We start from the raw sequence: 19431 nt of genomic DNA, 5'->3' as shown, positions 1-19431 counted from the left end.
TTTTCAGTTATATATAGCTGTGAAATTTTTCCGCTAAATTTAGCAGGAGAAACTTTTCCGCTAAATTTAGTGGGGATATAATGCAACGCGCGGTTACGCCCGGTTGCACCGACGCCGCTCAAGTCGGAAACGGGCGCCGAAGAGCCCCTGCGCTCTAAAAATAAATACAAGTAAAAAAATAAAAGGCTAATGGCGAATTCCATTGGTCGTTTTGGAGCGCTCCGGGACCTACTTTTCTGGAGCGAGCCTATTTCACCTGGCGATCGGGATCGAGACGGACCTGTTTCACTGGTCGCTTTGGACTAGCTCCCGCTCCAGATCTCGATCTGTAGGGAATCCGTAGGCGGCGCGACCCCGTTCGGATCGTGTGCTCCATTCCAAATCTGGTCAATTGATCCGGGCGTGCTCCAAAACGCCCCGTTGAATTCGCCATTACGCGCTCTCACGGGGGCACCAACCGCGTGACCTTCGGCGTTTCTCTCCTTTCGACCGCCGTAACCTCGTTTTTTTTTTCTTTTTTAGGACATTGGCGGGAAGGCGTGACGTCCCGATGAGCGCTTGTTTCGATTTTAACTTTCTGCTTAAAAATTAATTATTAATTAATTTGCAATTTTGTATGAAAAAACAAATAAATGCGACTATTACGAAATGGAAGTGCCTCTAGTCCTGTATATCCGCCAGTTTACAGCAAAGATCACATTTTGGCTCCCTATCCTTGTTTACTAGTTTCCTTGTACCTGAGAGAGTATGCAAAATTGAAATCCAGTATCATATTTTATAGCTTCTCTTAACTCCGCAAATTTTGTGAACTGGAAGTATTACAATTAGGGATAGATTTGCTTTTGTTGGGCAAGTTCAAGTTCAATTCAAGAAAGACTAGCAGGGAAAACTGTGCCGGCCCTAAACCAACAACCACCCTGGGCAAACTCTGACCCTGGCGCCCCCCTCCTCCTCTTTTTTTTTATACACCCCTAGCTATCGACATCACGCTGTTCGTAAACATGCGAGTATGGCCCACGGTGGTATCACAAGCATTTTTGTCAGACGAGAACCGCATCCCAAAAACGAACGACGATCGAGCATATAGCGTCCTGTCAAGCGCCATGTTCAAATAAATCAGAAAAAAAAAAAAAAAAGAGTTCAAAAGGGGGGGCGTGGCGGCACCTCCCTTCCCCTGTTGATGGCGCCCTGGGCGACCACCCCAGGTCACCCACAACTCAGGCCAGCCCTGTGGGGAAATGTGCGTTTCCAGACTACACAGGTCATAAATGGGGAGCTTCCCTGGATAACAGCTTCCCTAGACTACACAGACCATAGCTGGGGAAACGACCTTCCCTAAACCACGCAGAAAAGACACCAGTTGGAATGAATTTTTAATGTGGCCCAGATTTTGTACAGCACTGCTAATATGTCTAGCGACAGACACTTCCTTCAACGTCCTCATCCTTCGCAATATTCAACATCCCGCACGCGGTAACTCGCTCATATCCATTCACAAACTGTATAAAGCTATGGGTGGAGAACAAAAGGGGCTTTTAAAAACCAAATTTTGACAATCAATGAAAGTATTTTGACAATCACTGAAAGTATGAAAGCAAAAGTATTTTCCTGCAGTTTGCAACAGAACCGACCATCGCTTGTTATGTCCCATTCCGTCCACCAATTACAGCTGGAGACAGCAGTGTCTAAGTAAACACACTGATATGGTACAATGAAAAGATGAGGATCTGAAAAATATCCGCTCATATGCAATTTGAACGTCAGCAGCCAAAATGACTTGTTTGTGTCGTCCCAGCATTGTCTTTCAAGGTTCTCGACACTTACGGGGGGGCAACATGGCATAGATTTCGACATTTAAACAGGGTGCTGCCCATGTCACCGTGCTGATCCTTTAGGATGCTAAATGCCACAAAGCACAAGTGGCCGTTTGAAGAACCATAAAATGTCTGCAGGCCCTACATACAACTCGAGCAATAGAGCAAATGGTTAAAAAATATAATTTTAGGAAAAGAAGGCATTGCACTCCATACCAAAAAGTATATTCACTGTGTAGTTAAGTGTGAAAATAATCCTAAAGATTAAATCAAATTTAATGTGTTGTGCTCTTGTTGAACACCAGCTCCATTTGAACCCGGGCAAACTGCTTTCGGAATTCTGCTTCCATCGCAAGCTTTTTAATAAAACTGTAACGGAGACTTTGAGCTTGAGTGTCATTCATTGTCCCATATCTCAAGAAACATTGAAGTAAACACTGACACTGCTAGGAAAAAAATAACTGTGGCTTCTAAAACTTTTAACGGTATCACCCTACTGTCACAAACAAGGCATTATCACCCTCCACTTCACCTATTTGTGAGAAACAAAAAAATAGTAGGGCCCAGGAAAGCCCCAACAGTGATTCATATCAAGTAGTGCTGTGACAATCCTAGTGTTCACAATGCAGAGGTGACAAAGTCAGCTTTGCACAGTGAAGGTCACAATGGACACAGCACCATTTGAAGTTTAATTAGTGTTCACAAATCTCTACCATAGCCTGAAATGCAACTCATTAAAAGATTTAGAATGACACACAAAAGCGTCATTTCCATTAACCTGCTTTGGGACTGAGCTCACTTGCTTGGATGGTGCTTCGGACCTGCACAAACTTTGGTCGAGACTGCATGGCCGAAGCACTGTAGAGGGCAGTCTATACCGCGTCTGACGTAGGCCACACAAATAATTCGCCACCGTTTTCATCCTCCTCTATTGACTCGATTCATACATGCATAACTAAAATTAAAAAAAAAAAAGAAGGCTCACAACGGTGTGTTGAGTGCCAAGAATATGCACTTCGTCTGCAAATGAAACCCCGCCCCTCCCGTCTCTGTACAGTGAAAGTGAACCAAGATGCGAAGTCGAAATTTGCGAAGTCGAACTTTACCAAGTTGAACTTTGTGAAGTGGTACTCCATGAAGTCAAACATTGCGAAATTCACCTTCGCAAATTCCAACTTTGCGAAGTCGAACCTTGCAAAGTTGAGCTTTGTGAAGTTGAACTTTACAAAATGTTTGCAAAATCAAACTTTGCAGAAACAAACTTTGCGAAGTCAAGCCTCGCGAAGTCAAACTTCGCAAAATCAATCTTCCCACAGTCAATCTTTGCAAAATCAAACTTAAAAAAAATCAAATTCTGTGAGGTCGAACTTTGCGCAGTCGAGCTTTGCGAAGTCGGGCTTTGCAAGTCACATTTCCCACGAAGTCGAGCTTTGTGAAGCTCAACTTTGCGAAGTGGAACTTGACAAAGCAGAACTTTGCGGCACACATCTTCGAGCCAGGAGAGGGCAACCCGAGCGTGCGGGATGCGAGGCGATCATTTCCCGACGATGTCGTCGGAGCGCGCTTTCATGCGGTTGATGAACGCCTGGCCCTTGCTCTTGCGGAAGTTCTCGTACGGATCGTGCAGGCTGATCCCGACCCCCTTGTACAGGTCCGAGCGGTCCCGAACGTCGCCGGGGTGGATGGGGTCCTGAATGCCTTGCTCCGCCGCACCCAGGCCCGCCCCTCCCCAACCTGCAATTCCGTCACATTTCTGAGAATACTAACAAATAAAAAAAAAAAAACTTAAAAAACTGGGGACGGAGCGGTCTATACTCCATTTTCGCTTAGCCGTCACCATCTTAAATCGTGGGACTTCAGCTATAGGGGAAAACATTGTTTTGCCCGTGCCAGGCAACTGGAAGTTGTTCAGGCTTTTATCGTGACTTCTCGTTTTGCCTCATCTATATTTCTTACTCTACTCCAGGTTGTAATGTCTTGTTTTTAACAAGGAGTCTGTTTTATGTGGCGTTTTCTGTGAGAAAAATGTCACAAACAAGTGATATGCTGGGAGCGTTACAGATGTTAAGATTATATATAAAGATTTTTATATAGTTCAAGCTCCTGGCGGGGCTCGTATCTGGGCCGGTGCGGTGGCAGTTAACTGCTATAGCCACTGAGCTACTGGCACAGCTGGTATGGATTAGTGAATGTTTTTATTTCAATACAAAAGTGCTGGCAACAGCAGCAAGCTTTGGATGAAAATAATTATTAAATGAATAATAAGCAAAAAAAACCTCACAAGTTTGTGTAAGAGGAATTCTGTGCTCCCTGGCCTTTGTCAGCATGATTGAGCCTGCATAATTTTTTCGTCCCCCATACCGGATATGCGAATAATTTTTTTAGCGGGCGCCAGTGTGCTGTTTCAAACTGAAGCAGAAGGCACCAGTCTAAGTTGACTTCCGGGAGTATATTCTATGGAAAAAGGTGGGTGCATTTTCTTTCTGCGCTCGATTATTAAGAGAAATATAACGAAGCATTCCGTCGTAACAGATAGCTTAAAACGTTTCTTAGTTGCATAGATAAAAATATTGGTCAGTTACCGTAACATCCAGAATGTACGCCCACCCTCGAACTTGCCCACCCCCCTTTTATGCCTAAACATCTCTGTCAAAGAAAGTCCCAATATATCGCCAACCCTCCAAAAATAGCAATTCCAAAGAACTCAGGACATCTGGGCAGACCTTTCTCTTTAGAAGTCTCCGGACTGATGCACGCATGTACGCACCAAACAAGAAAGTTGCGCAAGAGCCTACTCCTTGTGACTGACAAGGCGCCCACCCAAGTATCTGTCACTGTGATCCCCAACTTTATCGCTACCCCAGCATTGTCCTTCGTCGCGCCTTTCGCTTGCTCGCTCGCTGGTTGCACTTGGTTTCTTGTTGACACTTTCTTTTTTTTTTTTTAACTCCATTTATTTTTTAATCTACAGATCAGCAAAGGCTGGGGATATTAACAAAGGGAACATGGTCTTAGAAACATGCTCTCACGGAATAAGCACCGATGCCGATCGGCGGTGTTCATTGCACGTATGCAGGCAACGAACTTCACGATAATAAAACATTCCGCCAAAAAGAGGAGGGGGCGGGCAAATCTCGAAAATTCACCCACCCGCCTTGTTTTCTTCCGATTATCTCTCGTGAAAAGGTAGGCGTTCGTTCGGAATATCACGGTATTACTTTACTGTACTTTCTTTGTAATGATGTTTGGCGCTTTCCAGATGACCGCCAGACACATTACCCATTTTCCGGAGCAGCTGATGACCCTTGTTGGATTCGTCCAGCTTCGAGTCCCTTGGGTCGCCACCATACGATGAGCCGCTAACATAAAGAGAAACAAAACAAAAAACAAGCATCCCAGTTGAGCTTGACAAAAGGCAAACAGTTCCAAAATGGTAGGGATGTCATGCAATATCTCAACTTCAAAGTGCTAAGTGTAAAGTATTATAACTGTCGTAAAATACCGGGGAATCGCCTACACCACTTTCACTGAAAACTGGGTTACATGCATGCTTGTCTGGTCAAATCGGTAAAAACCAAGATGGTGGCCAATAAAGATCTTCAAAGGCAAGGTAAACGAAATTGGAGAAAACCAATTTATTTTCATACAATATCCTTGTCATCGTCACTGGCGGTCCTGTGGCAGCCGCAACAGGGTGAATATTTTCGTCTGATGCCGGCACTTTGGAAGGTGTGGACACTTAACGTATAATTTGCAGAATTCCCAAGTTTGGGAAATGTTAATAGTGGACGCTTGTAGAAAGTCGGGGCTTCCGCAGTATTTTGCACTATATTCACAAACATTTTTATATCATTCCGTGAAAAAGTTGCATAGGACAAGATTGTCAAATAAGCTGTTATGCCCTCTGCCGAAATTTCCACTTAGAGAAGTGAAACACCGCCATCAAGTTACCTTGACAAAATGTGTGCAAAGACCAAGTGTTCACCGGAGACAGTTTACAATGTCACCGTTTGCAATCGCCAAATCTAGAGACTTGGAAAAAAAGGCATTTGGAAACCATTACAAAAAACTAAGTTATCATATCTTTACATTCTGTGGAGGTCTGACTGATACTGCAGGTTCCATACACAACAAATTCCAGGGTGCGATAACCATGTGGGAACCTACTACGAACTTGCATGTAACAAGAACCGATACTGCAAATTGTGGTCAGGGCAAACTCGAGCTCCATGGCGTGAAAACACGCCGGAGCACGGATGTCACAGAAATCGATGCTACCAATCACGGTCAATGTAAGCTCGCTTTCACGGGCTTCCAGGATGCTCTTTCTTGAAGTGTGCCGTGGCGAGTGGTGGCAGCTTGCGCCACCTAGCGCCGTGGCGTGTGGTGGCAATAGTGAAGGGCAGGTTCGCCGCATACCTTCACTGCTCTTGGCAAGATGGCACAAGCTGCCGCTTGATGCATCACTGAGGCGCATTTTCTGCCGTCTTCGCCCTTTAATATTACCAACGATTGTCGGCAAGCAACGGCGTATGCAGCAGTGAAGAAGAGGGTTGGTAACTAAGATCCTAAGATGACAAAAAGATGGTGCTATTGCTGGCACATATAAACTGTGCACGTTATTAGACTAAGTTTATAAGCAAACTAGGCAAGTTTGTTCTAATATCTCTAATGCCGCCTCATTAATTTAGCACTTCATTGGAACACCATAGACTAAAGTATTGAATGTATTTTGCACCTCATTTAAACACCATGGACTAAGGTATTGAAGGCAAATAAGGAAATTTTGGCACTCACTTGTAGCAGTTTCGTTTCATATATTTATTGCGTTTACAGTGCAACCCACTTACAACGATACCACATATAACGATATACCGCTTATAACGATCATTTTCTAGAGTTTCTAGACTGGACACAATCAGTTTCTAGTCCACACATAACGATAATTGGTTATAACAATTGAAATTTTGGATTTTCTCATCTTCGTTAGTGAGTTGCACTGTATTAATGGGCTGAGATAGTGAAAAGATATGGTGCCAACATACCAAAACAGTGCAGAAGCAGAGCAGAAGAGAAGAGAACACATAGCACTGACCCTTTATCATATTAAAAAGATTGGCCAGCAATGTATGAGCCACCCTCACTATCTCCGAGTGATAAGGAAGTGGCCTTCCTAGCCGACACCTACGACGATTGATTTTGGCTGGACTAGAAATGTTGGATTTTTATTGTTATTCTTTCTCTCGGATCTAGTCGGGGTCCCCTTTGTGCTTTTTTTTTTCTTCTTCTTCTTCCTTTTCTAGCACAACTCATTCTTGCATCGCCGGTTTTCCTTTTTATTATTGCACGAGTGTTTCATTACTGATGCCCCGTCTTCCTCTTCCTTTCACGAGACATTGGTTGGGAGTCGGCGCTCCGTGTTCTCTTGAGTCCCTCTCTGCTCGTGCACTGTTTTAATATATTGTCGTGATACCGACTAGCTCAACTCACCACAGTACTACAAATAAGGCAAACTTAATCTTGCTCAACACTTGGCGGAATAAAAGGGTAACCCCACCAATCTGTCCAGACTTTAAAGCCAGCTCTTTTTTTCCCTCTTCTTTTGCCGGGAGTGTGGCAGTTAGACATCACGCAAATTAAGCAGGGCGAGGACTGCTTCGAAACTTTAATTCGAAGAATATTCGGCGAGAAAAACGGGACGGGCGAACCGTCCGGGGCGAGTGCTCATTTGGGACCTTACGGTACGTTGAGTGAATTTATTAATTCGTGTTTCGGTTACAACTTGACATTTATTTTTCATATTATGACACTTTTCATCTATGTTTTATTTAGGCTACTTAGAGGCATTGAAATAAATGAACTCACAAGAAGGACGGCGGGGTCGGACTGCGGTCTGGGGAGCGCTTCTTGGAGGGGGACACGGACCGTGACCTTGACCTGGAAGGTGACCTCGAGCGCGACCTCGACCTCGAGGGCCTGTGGCGGCGTTGAGGCGAGGTCGACTCGGACCTGCTGCGGCTCCGCTTCTTCTTCCGCCGGTGCGCCTCCTCCTCTTGCTTCGTGTGCGGAGGACTGCGGACAGTTCGGTGTGCAGGTGAACAGCACTCCAGGTATGGAGCTCTGAAGCTCATTTCCCGGAGGGTTTCTCCGATTGCTCCCCTTGTCTCTTAACCACGGGTATGCCAACCACATGTAGAAGTGTCTGACAGGGCACTTATGCGTCCTTAAAGGGGTAGGGAAACGAAATTTCAGCGCTCATTTTCTAGCTTTAACGTGTTGCATGTTGCACCCTAACCTCAAAAACACCAGTCTTCCGTTGAAAAGCACAAGAAAACTAATTTTAAAGTAAATAAACAATCTTTCAATGTGCACCTGGTGGATGCATGCGGAGCCTATTTGGGAGGTAGTCTAGCAACGTTGTGGAATCTGCTACGTAGTCGTGACGTAGCAGATTCCTTCGGAGCAGCGCCGCTCTTTGGCATTCAACGTTTTCCTTCTTAGCTTTCCTCCTGAACTCACAAATAGCGCATTGTACCAAACAGTCCAAGAAGACGGGAAGAAAGGACTCTCCTCTTTCTCGGACCCTCGTTCGTGCAACCGGAAACAGCCATTCTCCCCCTAGAAGATTAGCCCGCCGCTCAAAACTCGAACAAAAGTTGCTTTCCCCACCCCGTTCAGCCCCAAGCTGACAGTGTTGTGGAAGCTACGTGCTCCTTGGGCCAGCCACACGCTCGTCACCCCACGGGTACTCCGAACGGCTCAGTTGTAACGCGCTGACGCTACTGACAGCACCACAACGCTGACAACGCCACCAAGGGCAAAGCTGATAATCACGCCAGCCGGAGACAGCCATTCTCCCCCTAGAAGATTGGCCCTTCACTGAAAATTTGGACAAAAGTTGCTTTTTCCACCCCGTTCACCCCTAAGCTGACAGCGCTGTGGAAGCTATGTGCTCCTTGGGCCAGCCACACGCTCGTCACCCCACTGGTACTTTGAACGGCTCGATTGTAATGCGTTGACGCTATTGACGCCACAACGCTGACAACGGCACCAACAACAAAGCCTTGCTGCGTCACAAATGCGGGGAATCTTTTCTTTCTGTTTTTGTTTGCGCCGGATATCCCATGACGCATCGCGCTCTCCGTTCGCTTCTCTTCGAGCGCTTGCTCGAGTGCACCGTTTGGAACGAAAAATATAGCCAATCGTTCAAAATACACACGTGCGATTATCATTTATGGTTATTATCTGTCATGCTTGACTCATTTCCGAACAAAATCGGAATATTTCAATTTTTGTTTCCGTACCCCTTTAAAATCCTTACGGAAATGATGTTTTAAAGGGAAGCTGAAGCGGTTTTAGACATAAGCACATACACCCAAGGCTAGTTAATTAGACGTCAGTTTTCACGAACATTGTATTCGTTTGATCATTTTATGCGCGGATTAACGGGAAAAGCACGTTCAGAGTAGCGCTGAAGCCACGTCCCTCCGAAGTAGAGGGAAAGGGAAGAGAGGAGGAAGCCCGTCAGCCAAGTTCACGAAAAGTCCGGCGGGGGGACCCCGACCCGGCTGGCCGCGCTTCCCTCGAGGCTGCTCTACTTACTTTTCGAGCCGTTGTGATTCTGCTGCTGCATAGCGATTGCTTTTATCCGTTGACCGGTCGGGCCATTAACTCAATCGCCTGACGTTTTAATTGTTCTCTTGTTTGTTCACGAGTTTGCGGAATTCTCATGGCACTAAAGCAAGTGACTCATGCACTATGCCGCGCTCATGTGTAGCCGTCGGCTTGCACGAACAGCGCACGCCGCAGTTGTTCTTGCCACTTACCACCCTTTTCACTCTGACACCGAGATTTTAAAGGAATGGGTTCCCGCTATGCACACACGAGTTTGATCAAGTACACCGTATTTTGTTTAAAAAGTGTTTCGGACGGTGCATATGAAAAAATGTATGTATGGGTTTAATTCTGAAGAAGGCTCGCTTGAACCCGACGCTCTGCCGACAATCTTGGAAGGTAAGAAGGCAATTCAGCGCATTAAAAGGCACATGCAAAGAGGAGACGAAAGTAGGTAGGAATTTTAGGTTGACTGTTCTAGAAAAAAAGCTATTACGTACCATATTTACTCGAGTAAAAGCCAGACTATTTATGAACAAGGCCTTTGCGTCTGCTTCCCCAGAGAACACATATACAGCCAATCATTGCATTGCGCATAAATGACATAGCGAATAACCAGATCGACAACAGGATTCTCCATACAAATGCAATCTATACAGATGCTATCTTCGCACGAAAACGTTATCTCTGTCCTGTAAACAGCTGGAATCATGCTGTCAATCGCAGTGATTGGCAATCTGCGTGCTCTACGGAAAAGCGAACCCTCAGGTTTTCCTCATAAACAGCGTGGCTATTACTCGAGTACATACGGTAATTCGAATTGTGCAGTGTACTGGAAAAGTCGCGATCATATGGCCAAATAGTAGGCTTCCACTGCCTCTTTAGTGCTAACCGCCTCATACGTATTAGTGTTTTAGTTTTGGTTTCCTTTATCGTTGAACTGATCATGTTTCCCAAACCGACTCCGCTACCAAAGATTGCTTTCTTTTGTTTTTATTCTACTCCACTACCCAATCACATGGGAGAGCAGAACTTGCTGTATAAAAAGGTCATGCAATTCTTAATGTGACTTTCACGGTGCAACTTCATGAACTTTTTTTAGACGCAGCTCTTAGGCGCCTGTTTCCGTGTTTCGCAACATCAGCATAACCTTGCTAAATGTAGCGGGCAAACTGACGTCACGTGACTTCAACACCAATTCAATTCCCCGCTAAAGTTAGCGGGGAAAATGACGTCACATGACTTAGAATCATGTCACCAGGGATTCGAAATTTCTTAATTTGGCTCCGGTACTGATGATGATTGCTGCGAAAATGCCTTTTTGTTTTAAAATGCATCGCCCACACCTCCACAATAATGCCCCAGAGGCGCTGCGGGTTTTCCTCGAATAAAGAACAAAGAAAAAAGGAAGAGGAGGCAGGAGGGAGAGAAGGAGAGGGAGCACCTCTTGCTCTCCCGGTAGCGGCGTCGGTTGGGGTCCTCCCTGAGCGGCCGGTCCTCGTCCTTGGGTCCCTTGTCCCCCTTGCGGTCCTCCTCCTCTCCCCCGTCGTCAGAGTCCTGGCTGGGCTTGGTCCGCACCACCTGGCTCTTGGCCTTGAAGAACTCGTACAGGCCCAGCTGCTCCCAGCCCTCGCTGCATGGACAAGCGCATTCAAGGCGGCTCTCAAAGTAAAATAAACGTGTGTTTTGTTTGTTTCCGAGGAATCCGTGCCTTATAAACAAGTACACCACTTGAGACGTCTCCCACTGGTGTGTTTACCAAGCCTCAAAAAGAGGTCCCTCGATTTCCGCCCGAGGACGTCATGAACATGTCACGCTGTCGTTGGCCGCAAACTCGGCAGTGTCACAGCAGCGGTGGCTCATATTTGGCAAGCGCCTGTTCTGCCGCAGGTCACTTTTTGGCCTGCAGTCCATGGCTCGCTTCCTCTCACGCTTTTCACTGGCCTTTTACAACCAACCGCCAGGATCGCGACATCCGATGGAATAACACTCCAACTTTTGTGAACCCGTTCGTTGCAACTCCGGGACCACTTTCAGTGTGTTGCCGGAATGGGACGCTAAACAGGCCTGTCGGAGTTGCACTCCAGGCGTCCTAGCAAGGCAATCGTGCGCTTTGGATGCCTTCTGGCGTACATTCGCTGCGCACGCACGTGCGAGGTGCATGAGATGCCCAGGTGTTATCAAAACTAGGAAGTTCACGCTGGAGGCGGGACATCTAAGCTGCTCACAGTCGTTCTCACTCCGTCCGCGACTTGACTACGACTTGTCCGCACTGGTGATGTCAGTCGCGTCGTCATCACTGCTACATTCTCGAAGCAGGTCGTCGGCGTCGTCCAACGAAATCTCGCACTTCGCAAACGACAGGATCAACCGCATCTTCCGCGCTTGCTCGGCAATCGCGTTGGCTGTCATGGTTAGGGACCGATTGCACACTTTTGCGGCTTACGTCGCCAGCCTGACCTCCAACTCCGGAAAGCACCCCCACCTATCCAGACTTTGGCCTATGGCAGCTTCTTCGTTCGCCGTCACAGTTTTAGATCCCGCGCCACTGCAGACTCCACTAGAGCATCACCCGCTCCGACAGGTCGAACTCGTGTCTAACAGCGTAGTTGTTGGTTGCTTCTGAGTGAAGAATGGCCATAAACGAGCACCGAAAACCTAAACTGCCAAATCATGCACGTCAATACAAAAAAAAAACATAGTTAGCACTCCAGCATGATCTCACCACTCGATCAAATGATGTGCAGCCGTGAATCGTGCGAAAAACTGCGAAGAGAAGCCGCGGGGTGAGTGAGCCACGTGAGGCTGTTCCAGCAACCTCCGGAGTGGCTCTTACAAGAAGTGCCGCCACCGCACCCCTGCCCCCCCCCCCCCCGGGAGTCGGGGCACCGCGCGCTGTTCACCGCCATATACATATTCGGGTTAATTTGAGAATCGCTATGAATAATACTCGTTTGTGCAAATAAAAAAATAATTAATTTGTAAAATGAGTGCACAGAATAGTGCAATCCTAGAGGTACAGCCGGCTGAACTCGTAACAAGCCGAGGTGTTCATGATATCACGGTTGTTTCGTTTTTGCCGGCGATGGAATGCTTTGGTTCGATTATAAGTCGACGATGATGATGGCCATGGCCATCATCGGAACAAAAAGTGCTTAAAGAAAACCGTTCCCATCGTCTTAGCAAGTTCTGATATTGAGCGAGCCCATAGAATTGGTACATTTTAAGAGGGAAGAGATCAGCCTATTGCAACTTGTTTTTATTCTTTCAGAACTAAAACCAGTTACTGCAGAGTAGTTTTTGCCACAAAGGAAGGTTGTTTTCAGTTTCAGAAAACTTTTGTAAAAATGCTCGTATTACGTGCCACAACCTCGTCACTTTTGCCATGCAGCAACTTTGCCTTTCAAGCTTCAGCTGGATAAGCTTCACACTGACCCCAAGACATTCATATGTGATAGCTTAACAGAGGCTGTAAAAGAGCTAATGAAATAGGGGGCACGTGGGGCATGCTCCATCTGATGAAACCAGATTGCAGAGCATAATTAGTGTGTTATATGCAAATACACGTAGCATCTTGCCCAAGCGTGACAATTCGTCATCTTTGATTTCTTCACGTGACGCTGATTTCGCTCTAAAGTCAGAAACGTGGCTTCATTCTGATATGGATGATAGTGAAATAATGCCGGATCATCCACATTTTCACGTGCGTTGGTGTGATAGTGGTCCGCCGAGGCGACGTTCTTGTCGCTGTTAACAAAAGTATTTCAAGTTAGGGTGTTAGCTTCCAGCGCTCTAGAGATTTTTTGTGTTCTCGTGAATAGTTATTTTAGATTGTTTTTGATTGGGGCGTGTTATTGTCCTCCTGGCACTTCACCTAATTTTAATTATCTTCTTCGCGATGACTTGTCCATGCTGGCATTGCATCAGACTGGTAAACCTATTTTTCTTTTCGATGATTTTAACCTATCAGGCACAAACCAGAAAGCATTGGCTTTCACTTGTTTGGGCGGCGTGAATATTAGCAGCAGTTTCGTAGACCCGTGTTTTTCCTTCAATCTAACCCAGTTAGTTTCTTTTCCTACCAGAGTCACCGACATTACCTCTCATCTACTTGATTTAGTACTTCCCATTGACCCATCTTTCATTAATTCTCTGTCTCCTCTAGATGGCATTAGCGACCACAAAGCACTTCATTGGTTTATTTATATTAAGCCACCAAAATCAGTGCCGATGAACGATAAAATATGGTTGTTTCATAAGGGAGACAATGACACAATAAACTCTTAGATCTTAGCTCTCGGACTACTTTGTCACTTTCCCCTGACCTATCCTGAATGTTCATATTGATACAAAAAATTTCCTCAGCGAATCAATCACTTGGTTATATCCGGCGTAATCTTAAATCTGTCCCTTCTCCCCTAAAATGACTTTTTTACATCAGTCTTGTTCGTCTTAAACTAGAATATGCATCTACATGGCACCCTCACTATTTGGCCTAACTAATGCAAATAAAGCGGTTCAAAATCGTGCTGCTCGCTTTATTTTTTCCAACTACTCCTGTTTTTGAGTGTTATTGCAATTAAATCACAACTAACCCTTCCTGACTTTTCCTCGAGTCGTAAAATTTTCCCGGCTTTGCCTTCTTCATAAAATATATTATTCTGCACCTTTAAAGAGTCCCTTCTTAGCCCTCCCAGTTATATATCAGCAAGACTCGACCACTCAGGCAATGTTTCCCGGCCCAAGACTACTTCTACAGCATTCCAACATTCTCTTCCACCCACTACCAATGTCGACTGGGATGGCCTTCCGACAGCATCGTCGCCCTCACTGATAACACCAAGTTTCGCCTCGCGCTAACCACCCACCCTCTGTAATGCCCCTTGGGGCCCCTTAGGGTATTTGCAAGAAAATAAATAAATAGTTATTGTGAAATCAGCTAAGGAAAATTACGCCAAAACCAACATTCGAATACAGCTGCGCTTTTCAGTGCTGCGACGTCGGTGGGAGGCAGGCTTGCAGGTCGAGCGGGCAGAAAAAACAGAGTATGCCGAGCATTTGTTTCATGCTGCTGCGCGGGCGCCGGAGGAATCTTCCAAGGCATTCGTTTGACGCCATGAACCTGCTCGTAATCGGTCGGGAACAAATTCTACAGTCCAAAGAGTGAACCCCCGTCTGCCATCAACATAACCTTTTCCTCGTTGCCAGTAGAGACTTTCAGGTAGATTACTCGATCACTCGAAAGGAAAAGTATTTGGCCGTTACTCCGAGAGGTAACCGTTACCTTTCGGATCACTCTAAGTTTTCAAAACGACAGATCTTTCTGAAGGCTTTAGGAAGGGTCTTCTGTACTCTCCATTATTGGATTAGACTCACCCAATTGTAAGCTACTCATCATCTTAATCAACCTATTTTGGTAAACCATCCCACTGTCAGAGATTAGGTTCGAGGATTTCTTTGTAGGAAACGCGTACAAAGGGCACCGTTAGAAAGGGGAGGGAAAAAACGGTAATGCACTATCTTAGTACTTCCAAAAGTAGATCGCTCTAAAAAATACTCCCTAAAAAAAAAAAAAAAAAAAAAAAAAAATGCATCTCCACGTGGTGAATGATGTTGATTGGAGCGAAGCTCTGGTGGTGCTTGTCTGCGTAGACGCTGAGTCACAGCATGCCGAGCCTTTCGTTCGTTTTCATCCATGCCACGCGGCGGTCAAATGCTCAAATGCGAATATAACCACGTTCCATACCCCATATTCTCTTTCTGACGTGGATGAAAGCGAACGAAAGGCTCGGCATGCTGCGGCTCACCGTCTACGCAGACAAGCACCATCAGAGCTTCGCCCCAATCAACATCATTCACCCCGTGGAGATGCGGTAGTTGTTTTTTTGCCCTACGCACGTGCACCCGACGGCGGACGGACATACGGACATGGCTAGCCTCTGAGGAGCTTCGCCCCTAATAAATGTAACCGAATGATCACAAAATTACACCAAGCAGAAATTGATTACGAGCAATTTGATTACTTGTAATGCCTACAGCACAAGTCTTGCACCAACGCAGCACTCGTGTACAACCCATGCCCCGTGCAGGTCTTTGGTAGGCGACGTAGAAAATCCAGCCCTATCGCCTCGTTGTCTAGGAAGAGTTGGATCGGGGCATCCTGACCTTCTAAATCTGTCCAAGGTCACTACTAACGTGGGTACCACTACCAGAGGATGGCTAGAGAAAGTTACTGCTCCTATGGGCAGCCTAGAACCATTAAATAAGCGTATTGGCACTCCACTCCCAAATTTTCTCGTAGGCGCCGGCGTCTTGGTGTTTGGTGCAGGGCAGGCACAATCACCGATCGTTACGATTCCAAAATGCGCCCTCAGAGCTTTAGGTACGCTGCCCGGAGTCTTCACTCAGTCTAAGCGTAGCTTTTAATTAGTGACTCTAGGGCAGCCAAACAGCACTATACTTGGTTTCACTCTAAGTGCGAGCATGGCCGATGTTATGAGCAGAAGGGTCAATCAGACAGCGAAAGAGGCACAACAACATGGCGTGCCCTCTGCAGTTGATAGGACTAGCCGGTATTCGCTGTCTCTCTGTGCGCGCTCCTCCGCTGGCTAGTCCTATCAAGCCTAGAGAGCACGCCATGACGTTGCACTTATTGTGCTGTTTCATTGGCCCTTCGGCTCATAACATTGTCCGCGCTCGGACCTAAGGTGAAATGAAGTATAGTAACCTCGGCTACATTGCATCAAGTGCATGAAACAGGAGTTGGCTGATTAGCAGAAGGCAGTGTGCTACGTGGTCCCTCTGCTCACCTGTTGCGTGGGCGTTCGTGGGACGGTGGACTGTAGAACATCTCGACGGCCTGCATCAGGGCGTCGCTGGGGGGAGCTGGCGGCGGCAGACGCAGGGCCTTGGGGTCCAACGCCTTGTACTCGCTGTCCTCCAGCTGCACCGTAAGCCAGTGACGTGTAACTAACCCTCGTAATCACACGGCGAGTATGAACGTGTCTGTGAGCGAGTTGCCAAACTAAGCTTCAATCACTATCGTGCAGCAGCGAGCGTGACTGAGTTTGCCAAACTCGATTTCATTCACCAACCGTGCGGCAAATGAGCGATTTGACAAACTCAACTTCAACCACATTCGTGCAGTAATGAGCGTGCTGAACTCAAATTTGCCAACCAAGCCACGAGTGAGCTTGCTGGTGCTGAACTTTAGTAACAATCGCACGGCAAGTCTGAGCGACTAAGGCAAACTAAAGGTCACTTAGAATCCAACAGTGAGAGAATGTGAGTTTGCCAAACTCGGACAACCTCCACCCACACAGTGAGTTCGCTCTCAATCCCACGGCGAGTCCGAACGAGTCTGCAGAGGTAGTGAGAGAGGCACACACCTTCACCAGGGGCACGATGAGTCCCGCCGGCAGCTCGAAGTAGGGCATGGTGGGCACCAGGCATTCCATGGCCTCCGGCAGGTCCGGCGGGGGAAAGCCTTGCGAGTCGAGAGGCACAAAGCCGGGGGGCGGTTGGCTCACGTCGGGCAGGCCTGGCCCTGCACCAAGGCAGCTCAGTGCCCTCGCCACCACCACTACCCCAGCCCCCGACGAGGGGAGGAGCACGACCCTGGATGCCCCCACCTTCCATTCTTCGCTCTCTCTCCTCGTCCCGTGCAAAGCATACTCCGCAAAGTTCCGTCCGCCATCCTCGGCGGCGTCTTGCGGGCACTACGTGGGTCCATGGCATCGCTCTTGCGGAGCCTCTCCCAACTTACGTGTTGGGGTTGCAGATGTCTAGCCTTTCAAACCATCTTTTTACCTGTGCAATTTTTCTTCAATTTTTTACCAATTTATGTTTATCCTTCTAAGGTGAATTGCAACTGTTAGACCCTATTTTTATTCATAAGATTGTCTGAACTGTTTTTTCTTTGGCATTGTCACTGTATGTTAATTTTTATTGTTGCAATTCTGTTATAATTTCCGTTACATTATTTACAAATTTTATGCAGCGCAGACTATCTACGCATGCAGGCTTTACAAGGATTTTTTTTCTAGATTGTTTATTCCGAAGAGTGGCTATAGATTTTGAAAATGACGAAACACGTTAAGGAGGATTTATGTACGACGCTAGCTTTTTTTGTGAGCAAGTAAAGCAGGCATTTTTCAAGTTGTGCTGTGTATGAGAATATTTCGAGCAGACGAGGCACAATATTTCGAGCAGACGAGGACTATGCATCAGGTGCGGACTATGAGAGGAAAAGCTTTTTCAACTAAAATTTGCCCCCTGCGGACTACACACCATGCACGAACTAGTCCGCAAAATACGGCAACTTTCTAGTAGCAATGAGCTTCTGTATTCGCCCTTTTTTTGTTTGGCAACAAACTCGGTGGCGCCATCTTCCGCATAGCCCCGGCACACTTCCGGTTCACACATATTCCCCCCTTTCTCACTCACCATTATGATGAGAGAATCAAGACTGACAGTGCTATAAGTGGACGTTTCCAGATGATGTCGTGTATATTTCATTTTGCAAATACAGCGAAACCCGCCGCCTAGATCACAACGGGTTGGGGGCTATTTGCACACTGGCGCCACCACGTTTCAACTCGCGTGAGAAAGAGCGAATACCTTTTCAGTTAATGTTGCAATTGTACCTTTACTTTATAGTTTAATTATTACTCCCTTTTATTTCCCCAGATGCTGCAATTCTCTGCTTTCTTAATTTTGAGTATTCCAATTCTATTTTTTTTTTTTGTTTTGGCATTTTGACTATGATTGCTTATTCAGAATAAATGATCATGAGGGAGGCAACACCCAACGTCGTACACTCTATCGTGAGGCCACCAGAATTAACCTGCTTCAAATTAGGATCGCTTCAAACTGGACTAAAGCTCTAGGAAAAGAGCACCAGCATTCTCCAATAGTTGCAGGCAACCGAGCTAGTTTCAGGCATACCCCGTGAAGTCATCAAAACATTGCCTTTGTCCCCAGCAAACCTTTCCCATGAAGCAACACCGTGAGAGAAAATGATCTTCAGCTTTGCTGATTTTGCAGTCGGCCTTTATCTAGAAAAGCTGTAAAGCTCCCTGGCTCTTAACAACTTCTCTTGGCAAACTTTTCTTTTTTTTTCATGCAAGTTTGATTAGAAATAACCACAGAAACAGTTTGCTTTTCAGCTGTGGAACCCCACCTTGTGTACAATACTAAAACACTTTTCACCCTGCCTGATTACATCAAATATAAGCTATACAAGAACAATTCAAAACAACAAAAAAGATCCCTCAAGTAAGACTTAAAATGTGCTAACTGCCCTATCTAGTGTGTGCCCTTAGCTACTGCGCCCGCTCAAGACGAAGAGTCAGCCTCACACGTTACTACAAAACCTCCACGTCTCTCTTTGGAAACTGCAAAGCATAGTTGACATTAATTATGCATCCAATTGCAAGTTCTCCGAACGTGGACTGCCAGAAAGAGTAACGGAAGTAAATACCTTATTCTTTTTCAATTTGTTTTGGAAAGATGGCGTTTTCGCTGTCACCCAGCACGTTGCGTGCGTAAGAGGTTTCGGTCGTGGGAATAAAGGGTATCTTTAGCTACACCAGCACTCCTAGAGTATAACCCGGTGCGCACAGACAAAAGTCAATTTATAATCTGCCCTCACAAAAGCTAGCTAGTCAATCCAAAGGTACCCATGTAGCTGTTTTATGGTTTTCTCGGCATCTGAGCCGGGAGACGCAACACAAACCGTGCAGCCAAACCGCTAAAGGTAGTTTTTGCATGGTCCCCTTGGGCCGCCGTCACACCGCTAATACTACGTCGTACAAAAGACGATCTGCAAACACTGTCCGAGGCATGTTCCTTCCTCAAATGACGGTCACGCTGGTCGCACAAAAACTGTCTTGACAAGTGTTCCAATGCCCGCGTCCCACTAGAGTGACAGAGAGAGACAAAAGACAGCGATAAGCCTGAAACCCATGCAGCATGCTCGTGATGATACCTTTGGCAGGCGTTA

At 46.4% G+C, this 19431-nt stretch overlaps 1 protein-coding gene across 10 annotated transcripts in view; it reads right to left on the bottom strand.

The window, feature by feature from the left end:
• Positions 1–1356: 1356 nt before the first annotated feature.
• LOC8043995 (calcium homeostasis endoplasmic reticulum protein) overlaps positions 1357–19431 on the bottom strand; it is a 49979-nt gene continuing 31904 nt past the window's right edge. For 6 of the 10 annotated variants that reach the window (XM_040206904.3, XM_040499640.2, XM_040499636.2 and 3 more), the window contains 6 exons: positions 16817–16974; positions 16238–16371; positions 10873–11061; positions 7680–7886; positions 5094–5173; positions 1357–3548 (listed from right to left, as the gene is read on the bottom strand). In XM_040206904.3, the coding sequence (XP_040062838.2) occupies positions 3349–3548; positions 5094–5173; positions 7680–7886; positions 10873–11061; positions 16238–16371; positions 16817–16974 (968 nt within the window). In that variant the 3' untranslated portion in view covers positions 1357–3348. The remainder of the gene's footprint in view (positions 3549–5093; positions 5174–7679; positions 7887–10872; positions 11062–16237; positions 16372–16816; positions 16975–19431) is intronic. The other 4 variants (XM_040499637.2, XM_040499638.2, XM_040206907.3 and 1 more) reach the window with 1 other exon arrangement.

Source organism: Ixodes scapularis, unplaced genomic scaffold (genome assembly GCF_016920785.2).
Source record: "Ixodes scapularis isolate PalLabHiFi unplaced genomic scaffold, ASM1692078v2 PGA_scaffold12__126_contigs__length_90152505, whole genome shotgun sequence".
NCBI classification, from domain to species: Eukaryota; Metazoa; Arthropoda; class Arachnida; order Ixodida; family Ixodidae; genus Ixodes; species Ixodes scapularis.
The sequence above is the reverse complement of the archived record's forward strand: the minus strand, read 5'-3'. Positions and strand labels throughout refer to the sequence as shown.